Below are 20460 nucleotides of genomic sequence, written 5' to 3'. Positions count from 1 at the left end.
GAGTCTGAGCCAGGATGGTGAAGAGGTATGCCCAAAGCCCGAGTGACAGAGGCTGAGTCAGAACCCAGAGCTCTCGGACACCTAGTTCCCTGTTCACGGTTCTATCTTATTCTCAATCTTTTTTCAGTCAAGACATAAATGATTTTTAACTTGACTCTTCTCTTCCACTTATCAAAGTGAACACAATACGGGGTGCCTAAATGGCTCAGTCAGTTAAGCATCCGACTCTTGATTTCGGCTCAAGCCATGATCTCATGATTTCCAAGAGTGAGCTTTGCGTTGGGCTCTGCTGACAGCATGAAGCCTGCTTGGGATTTTCTCTCTCCTTCTCTCTCTGCCCTTACCCTGCTCGTGGTCACATGCATGCACACTCCCTCTCCCAAAAATAAATAAACTTCAAAAAAATAAATAAAAGTGTACACAACACACACACACACAATCTGGGAAACACACACACACAAAAACTTAACAGTGAATATATGAGGAGAGGAAAGGAATGAAAGGTAACCCCATTTCCCTCATTGACCCTCCACGTAATTATTAACTTTTTTTAACAATAAGCATGTGTTAGTTTTAGCTAACACATATTTAGTTTAGGCAAATATATATTTTTAAAGATATCAGAATACAAGAAAATATAGCCTAGGAATTCTCTAAGTATGGTCTGGGGCTCCTTGGAAGCCCTCAAACACTTTGTAGGGGTCCACAGGATTAAAAGTATTTTCATAGGAACACTATGACATTATTTGCCTTTTCATTCTCATTTGCTCACAGCATGTAGTGAAGTTTTCTAGAGGGTACAGGCTATGTGATATTGTAAGAGACTGAACACAGAAGCGGATACAAGGAACCAGCTATCTTCTCTTAGGCCAAACATTAGAAAGGTTTGCAAAAATATATAATAATAATGTTGCTATTTTTACTATTTTGGGGAAAATGATTTTTTTAATGTTATATATGTTAACATGTAACAGGTTTAATATTGTTAATAAAGAAATACCTAATGATTTTTCAATTTTAATTTCTGATAAATATTGATAGTTACAACCACATAAACAAAAGCTCTTCAGTGTCTGCAATAATTTTTAAGAGTATAAAAAGTTTGAGACCGGGGTGCCTGGGTGGCTCAGTCGGCTGAGCGTCCGACTTCAGCCCAGGTCATGATCTCGCGGTCTGTGGGTTCGAGCCCCGCATCGGGCTCTGTGCTGACAGCTCAGAGCCCGGAGCCTGTTTCAGATTCTGTGTCTCTCTCTCTCTCTGACCTGTTCATGCTCTGTCTCTGTCTCAAAAATAAATAAACATTAAAAAAAAAATTTTTTTTTTAAAAGTTTGAGACCAAAAAGTTTGAGAACTGCTGTTACAAACATGCCACTGAATATAACTGTACATTATGAACAATTATTTAACGCATCACTTCTAATATCCCTTTCAACTGCATTATGCCATTGTGACATCAACTGAAAACATCAACTACCTTTGGGCTGGCCACTGTCCTCTCCAGGAAATTCTCTAAAAGGCAAGTAACTCTAGGGGGTGCCTGACTCTTGGTTTCAACTCAGGTCGTGATCTCACAGTTCGTGGGATCAGGTTCTGTGCTGACAGCGCTGGGCCTGCTTAGAATTCTCTCTCTCCCCCTCTCTCTCTCAATAAAAAGTAAACATTAAAAAAAATAAAAGGCAGGGCGCCTGGGTGGCTCAGTCGGTTGAGCGTCCGACTTCAGCTCAGGTCACGATCTCGCGGTCCGTGAGTTCGAGCCCCGCGTCAGGCTCTGGGCTGATGGCTCAGAGCCTGGAGCCTGCTTCCGATTCTGTGTCTCCCTCTCTCTCTGCCCCTCCCCCGTTCATGCTCTGTCTCTCTCTGTCTCAAAAATAAATAAAACGTTAAAAAAAAAAAAGTTAAAAAAAAATAAAATAAAAGGCAAGTAACTCTAAGAAGAATATGTATAGCCTACAATTATCACCTTAGACCTAATCATTTATTAAAGGATTATTTTTTTTAATGTTTATTTAAGAGAGAGACAGAGTAGGAGAGGGGCAGAGAGAGACATAGGGAGAAAAAGAATCCCAAGCAGGTTCCATGCTGTCAGTGCAGAGCCTGACATAAGGCTCCACCTTACAAATTGTGAGATCGTGACCTGAGCCTAAATCAGGAGGCAGAGGCTTAACCAACTGAGCCACCCAGGCACCCCTCTTTTGCATTCTTTGGTCTAATTTTGATATAATTAAAAATTTTTAAATGTTTACTTATTTTTGAGAGAGAGAGAGAATGCAAGCAGGGGAGGAGCAGAGAGGGGGACAGAGGATCTGAAGAAGGCTCTGCACTGACAGCAGAGAGCCCAATGTGGGGCTCGAACTCACCACCTGTGAGATCATGATCTGAGCCGAAGGTCAGATGCTCAACTGAGCCATCCAGGCACCCCTAAATTTGATATTTTTATCTAACTTCTTGAGACGGATGCCTAGTTGATTAAGTCTTTCTTCTTTTCCAAACTTGATTTAAAGGCTATTCATTTCCAAGTGTTTTAGCTGTGTCTGATAGGTTTTTTTCTTTATGACTCAGTGGTTTTTAATATATTCACAGAAGTGCAATCATCACCACTAACTCCATTTTAATTATCCCAAAAGGAAACCTGTACCCATTAGCAAATACTTTCCATTCTCTCCTTCTCCCACACCCTGGCAACCACTAATCTATTTTCTGTCTCTATTTGCCTATTCTGGATAGTTCATATAAATGGAATCAAATAATACATGATCTTTTGTGACTAGCTTCTTTCAAGGCTCATCCATGTTGTAGAATCAGAACTGCATTTTGTTATGGCTGAATAATATTCTGTTGTATGGACACATCACATTTTGTTTACCCATTCATCAAGTTGATGCATTTGAGTTGCTTCCACTTTTCTGCTTTATGAATAATGTTGCAATAAACATTTGGGTACAAATTTTTTGAATATAGGTTTTCAATTCTCTAGAAGTAGAACTGCTGGGTCATCTGGTAACTGTTTAATATTTTGAGGAACTACCAAATTATTTTCCACAGTGCTGCACAATTTTAAATTCTCACCAGTAAAATATGAGGTCTCCAACTTCCCCATAAATTTGCAATACTTGTTATTATCTGTCCTTTTGATTATGGCCATCCTGGTGGGTGTGAAATGGTATCTCATTGTGGTTTTGATTTGCATTCCCCTGATAATTAATACTGCCAAGCATCTTTTCACGTATAGTGGTCACTTGTATATCTTTATTGGAGAAATGGCTATTCAAATCCTTTGTATATATTTTAACTGGAGTATTTGCCTATTACTGAGTTGTAAGCAGTCTTTATATATTCTGGATACTAGACCCTTAACAGATATAGGACTTATAAATATGTTCTCCTATTCTGTTGTCTTTACTTTCTTGATGGGGTCTTTTCTTTTTTTCATTTTTTTTTTTAACACTTTATTTTGTTTTCTGAGAGACAGAACGTAAGCAGGGGAGGGAACAGAATCCAAAACAGGCTCCAGGCTCTGAGCTGTTAGCACAGAGCCCGATGGGGGGCTCAAACCCACAAACGCAAGATCATGACCTGAGCCGAAGTTGGACGCTCAATCGACGCCCCTTGTGATGGGGTCTTTGAAGAACAAAAAGGTTTTAATTTGAATGAAGTCCAATACACACACACACACATATATATATATATACATACACACATACATATATATATATATATATGTATATATATATATATATATATATATATATATATACACACACACAAATATATACATATATATTTGTGCTTTTGGTGTCATATCCAAGAAACCATTACATTAGGTCTGTGGTTTATTTTGACTTAATTTTTTTGTATGGTGTAAAGTAGGGGTCCAACTTCATTCTTCTGTGTGTGGATATCCAGTTGTGCCTGCAACATTTATTAGACTACTCATTGATTTATCTTGACATTCTTGCCAAAACTCAAATGAACAAAAATTGAGGGTTTCTTTCTGAGACTCCCAATTCTATTCCATTGGTCTATCTACCCTTATGCCAGTACCGCACTATTTATTGTTTACTGCAGCTCTGTATTAGGTTTTGAAATTGGCAAATATGAATCCTTCAACTTTGTTCTTTTTCAAGATTATTTTGACTCTTCTGGATTCTTTGCATTTTCATATGAATTTTAGGACCAGCTTATCAATTTCTACAAAAAGCAAATTGGAATTTTGATAGGGATTGTACTGAATTGTAGATTCTTCGGGGGACTATTGCCATCTTTATATTGTCTTCCAATCGATGAACATGGGATGTCTTCCCACTTATTCAAGTCTTTAATGTTTTTCAATGATAGTTTATATTCTTCAGTGTACCAAGTTTCAATATGCACTATCTGCACTATCACTCAGTTCTAAATATTTTATTTCCATTATGATTTCTTCTCTAACCCATAGATCTTTCAGAAATGTGTTTAACTTCCAAACATACATGCTTTTTGTTTTAAGTTACCTTTTTGTTGTTGGTTGCTACTTATTGCACTGTGGTTTAAGAACTCATTCTGTACTATTTCAACCCTAAGTTTTGTTTTACAACCAAGTAAATGGTCAATTTTGATAACTCTTTCATGTTTGGCTTAAACAGAATGTGTATTCTGTAGTTGTTGGGTACAATGTTCTGAATATGTCTATTAGGTCAAGTTTGTTAAATACATTATTCAATCCTTTATATTTTTATAGCCCTCCTCACTTGTTTTATCAATTACTGAGAGATATATTAATATCTTCCATTTTGATGATGGATTGGTATATTCCTAAATTTTTGCTTTAAACATTTTGAGACTGTTATTAGATGAACACAAACTTAAAACTGCTTTATTTTGCTGACATACTGAGTTTTCTCAATGATACAGCCACTGCTATAAAGTCTATTTTGTCCGATGTTAATAGCTCTCATTTGGTTAGTATTTGTCTGATAGGTCTTTTCTTATATTTTTGCTTTCAAACTTTCTGCATCTTTTTTTTCTAAATGTATCTTTTATAAATTGCATTTTTCTCTTTTAAAAACCAATCTAGTACATTCTCTTTTAACCAAAGCATTGAGTTAATTGACATTTATTTGGATTTAAAGCTGGCATCTTAGGGGTACCTGGGTGGCTCAGTGGGTTAAGCATCTGACTCTTGGGTTCAGCTCAGATAATGATCCCACGGTTCATTGAGATAGAGCCCTGCAATGGGCTCTGTGCTGACATAGAGGAGCCTGCTTGGGATTCTCTCTCTCCCCCTTTCTCTCTCTGCCCCTCCGCACTCTCTTACAAAATAAATAAATTAACTAACTAACTAACTAACTAACTAACTAACTTAAAAACAAATAAAGCTGTTGGGGCGCCTGGGTGGCTCAGTCAGTTAAGTGTCCAACTTCAGCTCAGGTCATGATCTCACAGTTCGTGAGGGCTCTGTGCTGACAGCTCAGAGCCTGGAGCCTACTTCAGATTCTGTGTCTCCCTCTCTCTCTGCCCCTTTCCCACTCGTGTTCTGTCTCTCTCTCTCTCAAACATTAAAAAAAAAAAACCATTAAAAAATAATAAAGCTGCCATCTTATTTTGTGTTCTCTGTTGCTTTTCCTGCCCTTTCCTGCTTTCTTATTTGACTAGAGGTTTTTTGGGGTTTTTTCTTCTTACTTAATTTCTTCCCTCTGGAGAGGTATGTGTGTGTATAAAATTTTACAAGCTATCCAGTTATTACAACACAAAAAATTCCTAACTTATCAATGCTAAAAACATTTAATATGATTATCCTCCTCCCAAACAATAGACATTTAATTCCATTTACTCCCACCCACCTTCCTGCTATTGTTATCTACTTTAATTCTAACTTCTTTTGTTTCTTTTTTAACATCCACCAAACAATGAGTTGATCTGTTTTATCATTTAAAGTTGTTCAGATTTAGACACATGCAATATTTTACCACTTTTTCTACTCTTCATCCCTTCTTCCATCTCATACTTTTCATCCAGCATCACCTGCCTTGTGCATGAATAACATCCTTTAGAATTTCTTCTCGTGAAGATCTTGCTAGTGGCAAAGTGTTTTTGATGGTCTCAAAATGTCTCTATTTCACGTATGTTTTATTTATTCATGCTTTTTAATGTTTATTTATTTCGAGACAGAGAGACAGAGCATGAGCGAGGGAGGGGCAGAGAGAGAGGAAGACACAGAATCCTAAGCAGGCTCTAGGCTCTGAGCTGTCAGCACAGAGCCCAATGCGGGGCTCAAGCTTGTCAACTGCGAGATCATGACCTGAGCTGAAGCTGGACGTTCAACCGACTGAACCACCCAGGCGCCCCCATTTCACATACGTTTTAAAGATTTTCACTGGATATAGCATTCTAGGGCGATATCATCTTCTCTCAGCAAAGTGAAGAAAACACTCCACAGTGTTCTGATTACAATCGCTGCAAATGAGAATCAGGGGTCAGCTATCGCTAATTCTATCTTCAGTTGTGTCTAATATATTGATAAGCCTGTTTTTATTTATTGATAAGCCTATTACTCAACTTCAATTATCAATTTACAGCTATGCACTAATTATCTTACCTTTAAATTTTTATTTGATCAAAACAAAAGCATGCACATAGTTTTAAAAAATCATGTAATGCAAATGGCAAAATACAGTAGTTCCTCCACACTCTTCTCCATTTTACCCAATCTTCCTCCCCACAGGCAATTATTTTAGCATCTTTTAGGTATTTCTTTTGAAATTTAAATATCTCCACATAATTAAAAAGTATCCCAATATCTTTTGATTCATCAATTTCAGACATTATTTATCTCATATTATAGACAGTGACAATTTAGCTCTGTTCTACTACCCTCTTCATGTCCCATCCTTCTAAGAACTGTGATTTTGCTTAAATAAGTATTCAGCGTTCCCATGACTATCATGCTTCCACTCTCAAGTTTCAGTTATTTTACTTTTCATTTCTAGATATTCTATTTGGTTAACTTTCAAGTATGCTTAGCCAATCTTAGTCTCTTGTACCCTCACACATATTTGGTAGTCTTTCTTTCTCTTATACATACTAAATAGCTTAAGATTGTGACTGAAAATTCCATTTTCCGATTGTTGTTGCTGTTTGCTATGTTTTTGTTCACAATGCCTTGTTTCTCTGTGAGTTTAGTTTGAACTGCTCATTTCCCTGACAATTTTATTTTGGGGCATTCTTTTAAACATCATAATGTGCTTCTGGAAAGGATTTCTGCAAGGCACTTTGGGGTCCCACACACCTGAATCACTTTAAGTTCAATTACTAGCTTCAGGTTTTCAAATCATCCAAGTAGTGAGAATTCAGGCTGCAACCTAAGAGGGAAATTTCAGTGGTGATTTCCCTACTCAAAACAGTGCCAAGACTGGAGACAGCTGATATTCCTGGGGAGGAGTAAGATTATTTTCCATTCATGTCTACAGCAGATTCCATTGGGATTCCAGGTTTACTGGGTGATCTGCTACTGGACTTCCTGTCTACAGGCAGATTGGGTTCCTTCTCTTCTCTGTATCTCTGAAAGCTACAAATCTAAAGCTCATGTTTACCTGCTTAATCACTTCTTACAAGGCAAATGTTCTCTTTCCCTCTAGGTCCTGCCTTCACTCACTCTCTAGTCTGAGAATTCCTTATCTTGTCACCTTACTAATGCTTTCATGTTGTCTTAAGACATATTTTATACAGAGGCACCTGGGTGGCTCAGTTGGTTGAGTGTCTGATTTCAGCTCAGGTCATGAACTCATGGTTTGTGAGTTCGAGCCCCACAATGGGCTCTGTGCTGACAGCTCAGAGCCTGGAGCCTGCTTTGGATTCTGTGTCTCCTTCTCTCTCTGCCCCTCCCCTGCTCATGCTCCATCTCTCAAAAATAAATAAATGTAAAAAAAAAAAAAATTTTTTTTAAGAAATATTTTACAGGTTTTTTTTTTTTTTTAAATTATAAAGGGAAGTTTTCAGGAGATGCTTTGATTAGCTCCTTAGTTAGAAATCAAAATCTCATTTTAAGTATTTTACAATGGACTATTGCTAGTCTTGGCAAATAAATATTTTTAAATCTTTGTGAATGTGTTTATTCCTTTGCTGTTTATTCAATTTTGTTCTTATTTCATGATAAAATTGTGTAAGGGCAGGTTGGTAACATATTCACATTTCAAATCTATTACTACATAACATCACTCATAGCATAACACCACTCTTACATGTTCCCTGGACATTCAACAAGTGAACTAAGAAACTTATTTCTACTTAATACCCACCTCCAAAAAATTTATAAAATTTAGTACAGTAATACTAAACAAAAGAAAATCAAACAGGCATTAAATAGTACCATTTTACCCTGTATATAAAAATCAGGAAAATGACAAAATCAAGAAGGAAAAAAGCCACAAATCTAAATTTAGACCTTTACTACACAGGTATCTCATTAAAATACATGCCAAAGGCCTTTTAGGGGGCCATCCAAGTAACCAACAACAAGAGCTCTCAACCTGAAAGACCAGACCACAAATACAACCAGTAAAAAGATGGAGGAGGGGCACCTGAGTGGCTCAGTCAGTTAAGTATCAGACTCCGGCTCAGGTCATGATATCATGGTTTGTTGAGTTCAAGCCCTGCGTCAGGCTCTGTGCTTACAGTGCAGAGCCTGCTTGGATTCTCTCTCTCTCTGTCTCTCTCTCTCTCTCTCTCTCTTCCCCTCTCCCACTTGTGCGCGCGCTCTCTCTCTCAAAATAAACAAACTTAAAAAAATGGAGAAGGGATATCTGCCAGAAGATCTAAAAGAATAGTATTTTCTGATTTATTGGATATGGATTGTAAGAGAGAAGGGAAAGTCATAAGAAATGAAGATACCATTGACAGAATTAGGAAAGTTATTTGAGGGATATAGTTTTAAGAAATTACTAGTTCAATCTTGGACATAGTGAGTTTCAGATGACAATGAATTAACTACTCTCTCACCTGATGCTTCTAATGCTATTGTGCATCCTGTATACAAAATTCTATTACACAGCAATCACTGTACTGTATTTAGTTGTTAATGAGTTTGTCTTCCTTATTAGACTATGGGCACCTCAAGGGCAGGAACTTAACAATTAATTAATGACTAAATAGCAAAAAAAAAAAAAAAAAAAAAGTCTTTAGGCAGTTGGTAATAGCATACTACAGCTTAAGGACACAGATCATAGCTAGAGATAAAAATGGCAAACCAAGTCACATACACCAGTTTCAGCTTAGGGCATTTTGGTTTCTCTCTGTTGTGAACAGTCCCATAGTCAGCACCTGGATTCCTTAATAATGTATCAGCATCTACATTTCAGGTTACATATCCAAAATATAGTGGTTTATTCATTTATTGACCTGTAAAAGGTCAATAAACATTCAAAGTCTATTTTTTTATTTGGCCAACATAAACACACATGCCGTTGAGCTGAAACACCTACCACCACAAACAAGAGTCAGAATGAGACGATAGGGTAAACTTGGTCAAGATGTGGTCCCCTAAGCATGTGCAATCTTATGGGAATAACAGGGACACACACACATATAGAAGTAGAGCATCATGCCTTTAAAGGACAATAACGTTTAGGTTAGCTTACCAACCAAGTCACCAAATTCAACCATTTCCAAAATGTTAATTCACCCCTGAAGGATGAAAAATAGTCAAAAAATGCAATGCCAGTTCCAAAGTCAATTTCCAGAGAGGAGTCTAGAAGTGGTGGTTGAGTCACAACACTACTGAAATCAGTGTACAGCATCCCCTGAGGGAGTACATGGCATTATTTGATAAAAGGGCTATTTTAGAAAGAGAAACAACTAAAATACATTTTCAGTGGTAGATCTCAAGCTAATGAAATCCCAAAGATTGAAAGCTACTCACTGTGGCTTTCATACTCAAAAATGTTATTTACCTATCAGAGTTAGTATGTCTTTCCCTTGATAAAGCAATCAAGCAAATTCTCATATCCATACACAGAGTTAAACAAAACTTTAACATACAAGTTTAACATACAAGTTAAACAAAAGGCCTAACAGATAATGAATGCACCTAAGTGTCTTTTGGAAAAAAGCATGAGCTTTGGGATAAAACAAACCAATGTTCAGGTCCCAGTTATAGTACATACTATAAATAACTTCAAATCTCAATTGCCTCAATTTCTTCATCTGTAATTTTAGGGCCAATACATAATTATCAAGGATTGCTGTGAGAAGTGAGAAATAATTAATAAAAAGCACCTAGCATCATACCAGGTACACAATGGGCACTCAACAAATGTTGGTTCCTATATCCTTTTTATAGCACCTTTTAGCACTAGAACTCAGTATTATCAGGACCCTAAAATTAGTAATGGTTACTTAAGTTCCTTCCAAAATAACAACTGTAATTTTATTTATTAACAAAGAAAGAATAACTACTCTTTCAGAAGACACCTCAAGAAGGTAGGAGAGTATACAGTATAAAATAATAACTAAAAAGTCCAATCAAGTAAGAATGAAAAAAGTCACCGTTAGGAAGTCAGTGATGGCCTCTGGAAGAGTAGTTCCAGTGGTTAGCCTGGATGAGTAGAAGAGGTAGTAAGTACAGAATATCCGTTACGTAAACTTAGGAGAACCAGCAGCAGCTAAGAAAAAGGCAGTCTCTGGGAGCCTGGGTGGCTCAGTCGGTTAAACATCCTACTCTTGACTTTAGCTCAGGTCATGACCTCATGGTTCATTAAATCTCCACACTGAAGTGCGGAGCCTGCTTGGGAGTCTCTCTCTCTCCCTCTTTCTCTCCCTCTCCTGCTCACACACTTGTGTGCACATTCTCTCTCAAAATAAATAAACTTAAGAAAAAAAAAAAAAAAGAAGGGGGTGCCTGGGTGGCTCAGTCAGTTAAGCGTCCAGTTCTTGATTTCAGCTCAGGTCGTGATCTCACAGTTCCTAAGACTGAGCCCTGCATGGGCTCTGTGCTGACCACATGGAGCCTGCTTGGGATTCTCTCTCTCTCCCTCTCTTTCTGCACCTCCCTTGCTCGCTTGCTCTCTCTCTCAAAAAATAAACTAAAAAAAAAATTTTTTTTAAAGAAAAGAAAAAAAAGAAAAAGGCAGTCTCCAGACCAGAGTGGTATGACAGGACAGGGCTAACCATGTTTGAGGGCTGAAGGGAAGCAAACACTGGAGAGAGGTTAAAGCTATAGGAAAGAAGTGAAAATTAATGGAGTAAAGTCCTAACACATAATTGGGGATGGAGTAAGGGGGAAGGGTCAAGATCAAAGGTAGCAGAGACTGGATACATCTGTTTTTTCTGAGGCCAGCAGAATATAGGACATATGGGTACAACTGCAATTGATTGTTTAATAAGACAAAATGGAAAGTGAGAAACCTCATCCCAAGAAGCCTCTATTTTATCTAGAGAATAAAAGGCGAGATTACCTGCTACAAGTGAAAGGACAGAGTTGATCATATGAAGAGAGAACAAATTTCACTTGTATTTAATTTCTGAAACTGGGTACAAATACTATATTTATATTTACAAGAATATATCTGAAAAATAAATAAATTATGGCCTTACTACACTTCTCCAGACACTGCACTAGGTGCTCCACAAGTGTTACCACATTTACTTCTCTGGGAACCCCAGTAAGCTCAGAAAACTCAGGTTCAGAAGAAAACATAAATGACCCAAGATGACATTGATAATTTTTACTCCAAAACTTTTCAGCATCTATACCACATTTATGTTAAAAAATTAAGTTATGGGGCGCCTGGGTGGCTCGGTCGGTTAAGCGTCCGACTTCGGCTCAGGTCACGATCTCACGGTCCGTGAGTTCGAGCCCCGCGTCGGGCTCTGTGCTGACCGCTCAGAGCCTGGAGCCTGTTTCGGATTCTGTGTCTCCCTCTCTCTGACCCTCCCCTGTTCATGCTCTGTCTCTCTCTGTCCCAAAAATAAATAAAAAATGTTGAAAAAAAAATTTTTAAAAAATTAAAAAATTAAAAAAAAAAAAAAAATTCGATCATGATTTAGCAGAAGCCTAAATGAAATAAAACAGCAAGCTAGGAAGTAAAGATAATACGATAATGACTTTCTCCAATTACCTCCTTTTGAGGTTTTTAAACCAAGTAACATAATACCCTCAGATACATACTAACCTAAGTTAAGTCTATGGGAATCTGAGCCACTAGATTTAAAATCTGGGTGTGAATGAATCACCTGTGGAAAAGTAAACCCTTTCAAAGAGAACTGAACATATGAATTGTTAGAACTGTGGTTTAAAGTACTCCCAACAAGGGGCGCCTGAGTGGCTCAGTTTGTTAAGCATCCGACTTTGGCTCAGGTCATGATCTCACAGTTTGTGGGTTCAAGCCAGCTCTCTGTCAGCACAGAGCCTGCTTTGGATCCTCTGTCCTCCCCTCTCTCTGGCCATCTCCCTCCCGCGCTCACGCTCCCTCTCTCAAAAATAAAATAAAACATTAAAAAAAGTACTCCCAATAAACAATTAGTGTCCAATTGCCTCCAGTTTGGTTATACATGTGTATACTTAATATTTAATGTCACTTGTTTTCTGATAATCTAACCTGGTTTTGAAATACACAAAGGAATGAGACAAGAAGAGAAGGCAGCTAGGCAAAGCAGAGAGAAAAGGTCTGGATTCTGGCCTTCTGCCTATGACCAATTCTTTGGGAACCCTGGCCAGATCATTTAACATCCCTGTTTCCATTTTCCTGTCTCTGTAAGAGAATAAAGATACTTGTCAAAAAGCCTCGGAAACAATCCTACTAGGTGGGTATTATTATTTTCCCCTTCCTATAGATGAGAAATTGAGGCAGAGATTGAGAGACATGCCCAAAGTCACACAGATGGTAAGTGACAGAGCTGGAGTCTGAACTCAGGCAGTCTGGTTTCACACACTTTTAACCACTTGTTACAATGCCTGTCTAGGGGTTAATAGATGTGAGAGGGGTTTAAGAAGTCAGGGAATTCTAGGGGCACCTGGCTGGCTCAGTTGGTGGAGCATGTGACTCTTGATCTTAGAGATGCAAGTTCAAGTCCCACGTTGGGTGTAGAGATTACTTAAAAAAAAAAATCTTAAAAAAAAAAAAGGGAATTCTGAATACTAAATATTATTATTAAATATAACATGAAATTAACTAACTCAAACAAGTTAGGATGCACAGAAAATTAGAAAACATAGTTGTGGGGGAGCCTGGGTGGCTCAGTCAGTTAAGTGTCTGACTCTGGATTTCAGCTCATGTCATGATCTCATGGCTCGTGGGATGAAGCCCTGCATCAGGCTCTGTGCTGACAGTGTGGAGCCTGCTTGGGATTCTCTCTGCCCCTCACCCACTTGTGTGAGCGTATGCATGCACTCTCTCTCAAAATAAATAAATTTAAAAGACAGAGTTATGCACAAAATGATTAATAGTTTCCATTTATTGGGCCCCTATTATGTATCAGATAGTATAAAAGCTATCTTACTTATGTTATTTTATTAACATTCACAAAACCCTGTGAGGCCACTAACATTTTACAAGTTAGAATATGAGTTAACTAAACTGAATGCAGAACACAGCATTTTGTTTCTCATCTATAAATTAATGAGTGACATCAGGGAAGTCGCTTAACTAAGCAATCCTACAGATTCTTCATAACAGGGTTGTGGGAGGTCACATTAACATTTACACTGTACATAGCCAAAGTATGGAAAGAGCCCAAATGTCTATTGACAGATGAATGGATAAGAAGATGTGGTATATACAATGGAGTATTACTCAGCAATCAAAAAGAATGAAATCTTGCCATTTGCAACTATGTGGACAGAACTAGAGGGTATTATGCTAAGCGAAATTAGTTAGGGAGAGACAAGTATCATGTGACTTCACCCATATGAGGAATTTAAAATACAAAACAGATGAACATAAGGGAAGGGAAGCAAAAATAATATAAAAACAGGGAAGGGGACAAAACATAAGAGACTTAAATATAGAGAACAAACAAAGGGCTGCTGGAGGGACTGTGGGAGGGGGGATGGACTAAATGTGTAAGGGGCATTAAGGAATCTACTCCTGAAATCATTTTTGCACTATATGCTAACTAACTTGGATGTAAGTTTAACAATAAAAACAAAAACAAAAAAAAACCCAAAAACCATTTACATTGTACAAATGTTTACTACAGTTAAAGTTAGACATGATGTAAATGACCATAAATAAATTATGGAACACTTACATGATAAAATATTTTATATTAAAAAAAAAACAATGCTGTTTGAAGTCTTTTTTAATGACATGATATAGTGGATATCTGATGTTTTGGGCCACACAGCATCATTTCCTTTTTCTAAGGGCAGCCTGATTTTCTTTACCTCTTCCCACTGTGTACAATCTTGGTAGGATGGTAAATCTAGATGCCCACCCTCCACTACACCTGCTGAAGAGCCCCTGAAGGTTCCTTTTGCCGGACCCTTCCTTTCCCCACCTGTTACAGTCAAGGACTCGGCACATGATCTTGAGCACAACTAACTGGGGTTCTCCCATGACTTTAAATCTTGAGAATGCTGTAGAGGGACAAAATCTACTGATTCCAGTGGTAGCGCCCAACACTCTCCATGGATTGCTTCAGAAATCTTTTCGGAAAATGATGGTTCTCTCCTACTTCAAGTCTTCAGCCTGCCCACTGATCCTGGGAGCTCCTAAAAAGCCTGCCAATAAACTTTTTGTTGTTGTTGTTAAAATACTCAAAGTCTGTTTCTCCAGTTTGCAACCAGAGAACCCTCATACATATGGGGATATGCTCTATATTCTGAAATAAACATACCAAAAAACCCAGGATATGCAACTCTGTAATACCAGTTATATAAACAAACAAAAAAATCTATTTGTAAATGCTTATTTGTATATAAACACAGAGAAAACAGAATGAGGAAAACTTGAAGAAACAGAACTCGAAATTCCCCGCACGCTGATTTACACAGGACCTTTGAACACGTTTTTTGTTCTAAAAGTCTCTTATCACCCTCCTATTTCATTTTGCGTAGGAAACTCCCACTCTTCCTTCAAGACTGGGCCTGAATACATCAAGTTTGGGGGCTTCCCATCACCTTCACAAATGCAGCCCACCACTTCTCCCCTAGTACTACCACCAGGGGCCGTGTATTACCTCTACTATACACTTAAGAAGAGCTTCCTGAGGACAGGGACTCTTTCACTGACCTTTATATTTAGAAGGTCTTTTACAGTAAACCAAAAAGTTCCTCTACTTGGTTTCTACTTCTAAAAGGTAGGAATTGAGTCTATACGGTAAAACGTCCAGTGTAAATAATATTAAGTGTTGAGCCACAGAGTTGGGCAGTTGGACCTAATTTTATCTTCTGATACAAACTGGAGAAAAATGTTTGGAATAAGCCTTCTTACACAGTTCTAAAGATAGGTGTGCCTGGGCTCTGAGTTACAAAGCAATAAAAGGTAAAGTGGAAGGAGAAAGGAGGAGGGCTCTTTTATATTTCTGTATGATCTAAATTTTTTAATAGTCATCATTTACTCAATGAAATGTGATTCTTTTAACACGTAAATTACACAGGGCGCCTGGGTGGCTCAATCAGTTTAAGGTTCAGGTCATGATCTCACGGTTGGTGAGTTCGAGCCCCACATCGGGCTCTGTGCTGGTGGCTCAGAGCCTGGAACCTGTTTCAGATTCTGTGTGTATGTCTCTCCCTGCTCCTCCCCTGTTTGCTATCTCTCAAAAAAAAAAAAAAAAAAAAAAACCCCGAATAAATGTAAAAAAAATTTTTTTAACGTAAATTATGCAATTAAAAAATAAAATTAAAATTAACTACAGGGAAAAAAAAAGTGCCCTAATTACTAGCCATTTCAATTACAAAGTCTGTTTCAGCGTCTAAACCTCATTTAGGCAATTCTAACCAATTTCACTCTTCAAATTGGTAGGTGAAGAGTAGGTTAATAAAATTTCCCTTAATTACAAATCCACATTTCTACAAATAAAATCTATTTTTCAAAACTAATCTAATGAGAAGCAAAAAGATAAAATTATGAACTAATTATACTCACTATTTTGAGAAATGTTTATGAGGCCACTAATTGTATCATATAATAGTCATCAATTAGAGCTACAGCATCCTCCTGAAATAGTAAAAGTCTTTTTTTTTTTTGAAAGTAAGCTCCACTCCCAGTATGAGGCTCAAACCCACGACCCTAAGATCAAGACCTGAGATCAAGAGTCAGATGCTCAACCAACTGAGCCACCCAGGCACCCCAACAATTCTAATTTTCAAATACTCGAGATTATCTGCAACTACCCCAAAGTGTGCCACAAAACACTCAAAATCATTAATTTATTTTAATTTTTAAAATGTGTGTGTGTGTATGCAGAACGTCATACTTGATGAGAGAATGTAGAACTTGGAAGTGAATAAACATGAAACATGTCAACTCAAAAAGGTTGTAAATCGACATCTTAAGCAACAATCCAACAATCCTTTGGGGGGTAAGAAACAACTACTGTAGGCAGCCTTGCCTGGAGTTTTAGGCAAGTCACACAGCTATGAGAGGCAGAGCCAGGATTCCAACGCAGGTGGCCTGGCTCAAGTCAGGCACATCAACACTTGTGTTCTTACCTTTATGCTAAGCGGACTTTCCTTGGTCATCTCAAAGCTTTGGTTGAACACTATGCTCAGGACATTTAATTAAACACAAGCCACCATAATACTATAGCACTAAACGCAATGCCATTTTTTTTTATCAACTGTAGTGACATTTTTGCGGTGACATTTTCTTCCCTTTAGTAGCAACCAGAAGAAACTAGCGCTTGCATTACATGTTTAATCTTAACACAAGGATTTGAAAAAAAAAAAAGAACGTAAAAGTTTGAGAACACCCTTAAGCATGACAGTTCAAAAAAATAACAAAACACAATCCAACTTCCCAGATATGTGCTAGGAACATTACTACTCTGAGGGAAAGCAAGAGAAAAAAATTATTCTTAAAAAGTATTAGATAATCCAATGGGAGTTTACATTAATGGGAGAAAGAAAAACCCTAGCAAACTCAGGGTGCATAATTTCAAGCAGAACTGTAACAAGAGAGGGGCGTCTGGGTGGCTCAGTCGGTTAAGCGTCCGACTTCAGCTCAGGTCATGATCTCACGGTCTGTGAGTTCGAGCCCCACGTCGGGCTCTGTGCTGACAGCTCAGAGCCTGGAGTCTGCTTCAGATTCTGTGTCTCCCTCTCTCTCTGACCCTCCCCTGTTCATGCTCTGTCTCTCTGTCTCAAAAATAAATAAAACATTTAAAAAAATTTAAAAAAAAAGAACTGTAACAAGAGAAAAGTAGGTAACAAGGAGACAAAAAAACAGAAATGTCTTTGTAGGTTATATGGAGATATATCACCTCTACCTACAGTCACTCTCTATAGCAAGGCTCAGAGAACTATGGCCCTCCGGCCAAATCCAATCACTGCTTTGTTCTATAAACAGAATTTTACTGGAACTCAGCGCCACTCATTCATCTACTTATTATTGTCAATGGCTGCTTTCACACTATCATGGCAGTGTTGAGTACCTGTACCAGAGACTGTACACAAAATCTAAAATATTTACCATCTGCCTTCTTACAGAGAAAATTTGCCAACCCTTATTTTCTTTTATAGCACTTAACACTATCAAATTATTTTATTTATTTTGTTGACTCAATCATTGTCTGACTCCCTCACTGGAATGCAATCTTCATGAAGAAAAAAACTTTGTTCTCCTCCAGATTTCTAGCACCTAGAACAGTACATAACACATCGAAAGCACTCGCTGGAAGTGCCGAATCAATGGCGTTCACTGAGACAAAACTTCCACATCTTCCCATTTTCCCTTAGATGCTCTCCAACTATTCACTCCACTATCTACCAAAATGTGTCTTGTCAATTAACCACTGGATTTATCCTATCGATGAGGAAGTTAATAAGTCCAATGGTTAATTCTTACCCCTCATCTTATTTGACCCAGCTGATCTATACCCCTTTCTCCGTGTGACTTTCAGAACACCACATTCTCTTAGTTTTCCTCCTACCCGACAGGCCCTTCCTTAGTCTCCTTTGCTGGTGCTACCTTACTTCCTCAATCTCTTAATGCTGGCATGCTCACAACTTTCTCAGTTGGCACTTATCTAGTCTCATGACTATTCTTAGGCATTTCAAAGAGAATCCAAAGTCCAAAACCAATCTTTCTCCCAGAAACTGTTCAGTTATAGTGAAGAGGTTGTAATAGAGGTAAGTTATACCACATCTCAGGAAATGTAAATGCTTCCAGTTGCTCAAGCCAAAAGCTCTTGGGAGCCAACCAACCCTCATTCTCTTATACCCGATATCCAATCCACCACCAAACGCTGGTGGCTCTATCTTATAAATATATTCCAGGTGAATGATCACTGCTAACCACCTCCACTGCTGCTGTCCTGGTCCAAGCCACCATCATCTCGTGCCTGGAATGATGTCACAGCCCCCTGACAATTTCCCTGTGTCCCACCTGTACTCCCTTACAGTCTACTCTCAACAGAGCACCCAAGGTGATCATGTTTAAAATGTAAATCATCAAGTTGCCGGATGCTCAAAGCCTCCAATAACTAGTTAGCTCTCTTTCCCAGTCAGTGTTAAAGTCTCACACAATTTGGTCCCCTGAAGCCTATGCCCCTTTGTTCCCTCCACCCCAGACACATAAGGCTTCCCTGACCATCCTAGAGCATGTCAAGCAAGCTTCCGTTTCAGCACCTTTGCACTGGCTGAAAGGCTCTTCTGGTTTAATTAAATGAAACAGGCACTTCCATGAAGTATTGTGTCAACTAACTAAAAAAAACAAGTCTGGAGCGCCTGGATGGCTCAGTCGGTTGAGCGTCTGACTTCCGTTTGGGTCATGATCTTACGGTTGGTGACTTCAAACCCCACACTGGGCTCTGTGCTGACAGCTCAGAGCCTGGACCCTGCTCTGGATTCTATGTCTCCCTCCCTCTCTCTCTGCCCTTCCCCGCTCATGTTCTGTCTTTCTCTCTCAAAAGTAAATACATTAAAAAAAAAAAAAAAAAAAAAGTCTGTGAGGTAGGTATCGATACCCTTACTTTATAGATTAGGAAAGTGGGAAAGTGAAGTTTACAAGTCACCTATCTAACGAATGATGGAGTTGGGGTTCAATCCTGATTAGCGTGCACAGAAAAGTGAGCTCTCAGCAAAGTTTTGCACGCTAAAAGGAGAGGACGCTGATACTCCTCTGAAGTCACAGTGATTCCAACTGCTAAAGGTGCATGTTGATAGCAAGAAAAGGATCTGAGAAAGGGAAGCCAGAGGGAAAAGAGGACAACCCGCTGAGTAAGTTACCCAAGCCAGGAGTGGAATGTTTCAAGGAAAAGGGAGTGGTGTCAAATAGAACGGAGACATCCAAAAACCCAAGAACCACGCACATACTCATAGTAAAACACACCTGGACAGCAACCCTAATCTTGATTAAAAAAAAAAAAAATGTATTATCTGCCTATATTGGCCAAAGATATCCTACTTCTCTGCCGCAAGGGTGTGAAAACAGACTACAGGTAAGCATGTGATTAAGCAACACAGCTTCACACCTACGTTTTCCTCCAGTCCAAGGAAACAAAGTTTATGTGTGTGCGGTGGCCTTTAAGGGAAATGGTTGGCCTTTAGACTTCAGAAGGCAAAGAAAACAGCAGTTATTTTCTTCCAAGCTCCCTGTGGGTATGTGGGACAATCGCTGTCTATATCCCAGATATTTTCGAAGAGACCAAAACGGCAGCCAGGGGCGGAGGGTGTGCTGGCCCTCACCCCAAACTGTTCCAGCATCTTCTCGCCTATGCCTCATTGCTCTCCGTCCCACAGTCACGACTGCAGATATCAACCCACCCTCTCCCTCTCATCCCCATCCCCCAGCCACATCCTGGAACTGGCCCCAGAGAAGCCCCACACCCCGCAGTGGCCCGGGCGTGAAGACCCCGCCTCACCACGGCTCCGGCCACAGCGTGGACAAGGCTTTCGTAGGACAGCACTGAGGCCATTGCTGCGGCTTCCCGCAGACCTAGCAACACTTCTCCCTCAGGCGCCGCAGCTAGCCGAGAGAGGAAAGAAGCTCCGGAGACCGGGATGTGAGCGCCACAGGCTCCACCTTCTCAGGCCCGCCTCCTCCGGAACAACCCCTTCCGGGTCTTAGCGAGCACGCTGTCTCCCCGCCGGAAGCCACTGGTCAGGAAGAGGGGAAAGCCGGGCCTGGGGACGCCCCTTGGCTCTGATTGGCCCTCGCGGCCTGCATGGGCGGGGCAGAGAAGCGCTGGCCCAATCATACGGAGCAGCAGGACAGGCAGAAAGCCGGTAGCCACGCCCTGGGTCTGATGGAAGTGCCCTCACGTTCCCGGGGCCTGACTGGCTGTTCTTCAACACGGGGACTTAGGGAGGCCTAGATGGCCACCTTC

General features: G+C 39.3%; 1 protein-coding gene across 2 annotated transcripts in view; it reads right to left on the bottom strand.

Annotated features, from left to right (window-relative positions):
* The window catches only part of SLC25A17 (solute carrier family 25 member 17), a 45445-nt gene extending 25251 nt beyond the window's left edge, over positions 1–20194 (bottom strand). Inside the window, exon 1 of one of the 2 annotated variants that reach the window (XM_058682137.1) lies at positions 19996–20194. In XM_058682137.1, coding sequence (XP_058538120.1) covers positions 19996–20049 — 54 coding nt within the window. In that variant the 5' untranslated portion in view covers positions 20050–20194. The remainder of the gene's footprint in view (positions 1–19995) is intronic. The other variant, XM_058682136.1, reaches the window with a different exon arrangement.
* Positions 20195–20460: the final 266 nt, after the last annotated feature.

Source organism: Neofelis nebulosa, chromosome 8 (genome assembly GCF_028018385.1).
Source record: "Neofelis nebulosa isolate mNeoNeb1 chromosome 8, mNeoNeb1.pri, whole genome shotgun sequence".
NCBI classification, from domain to species: domain Eukaryota; kingdom Metazoa; phylum Chordata; class Mammalia; order Carnivora; family Felidae; genus Neofelis; species Neofelis nebulosa.
Note: the sequence above shows the minus strand (reverse complement) of the source record. Positions and strands in the feature narration are given on the sequence as shown.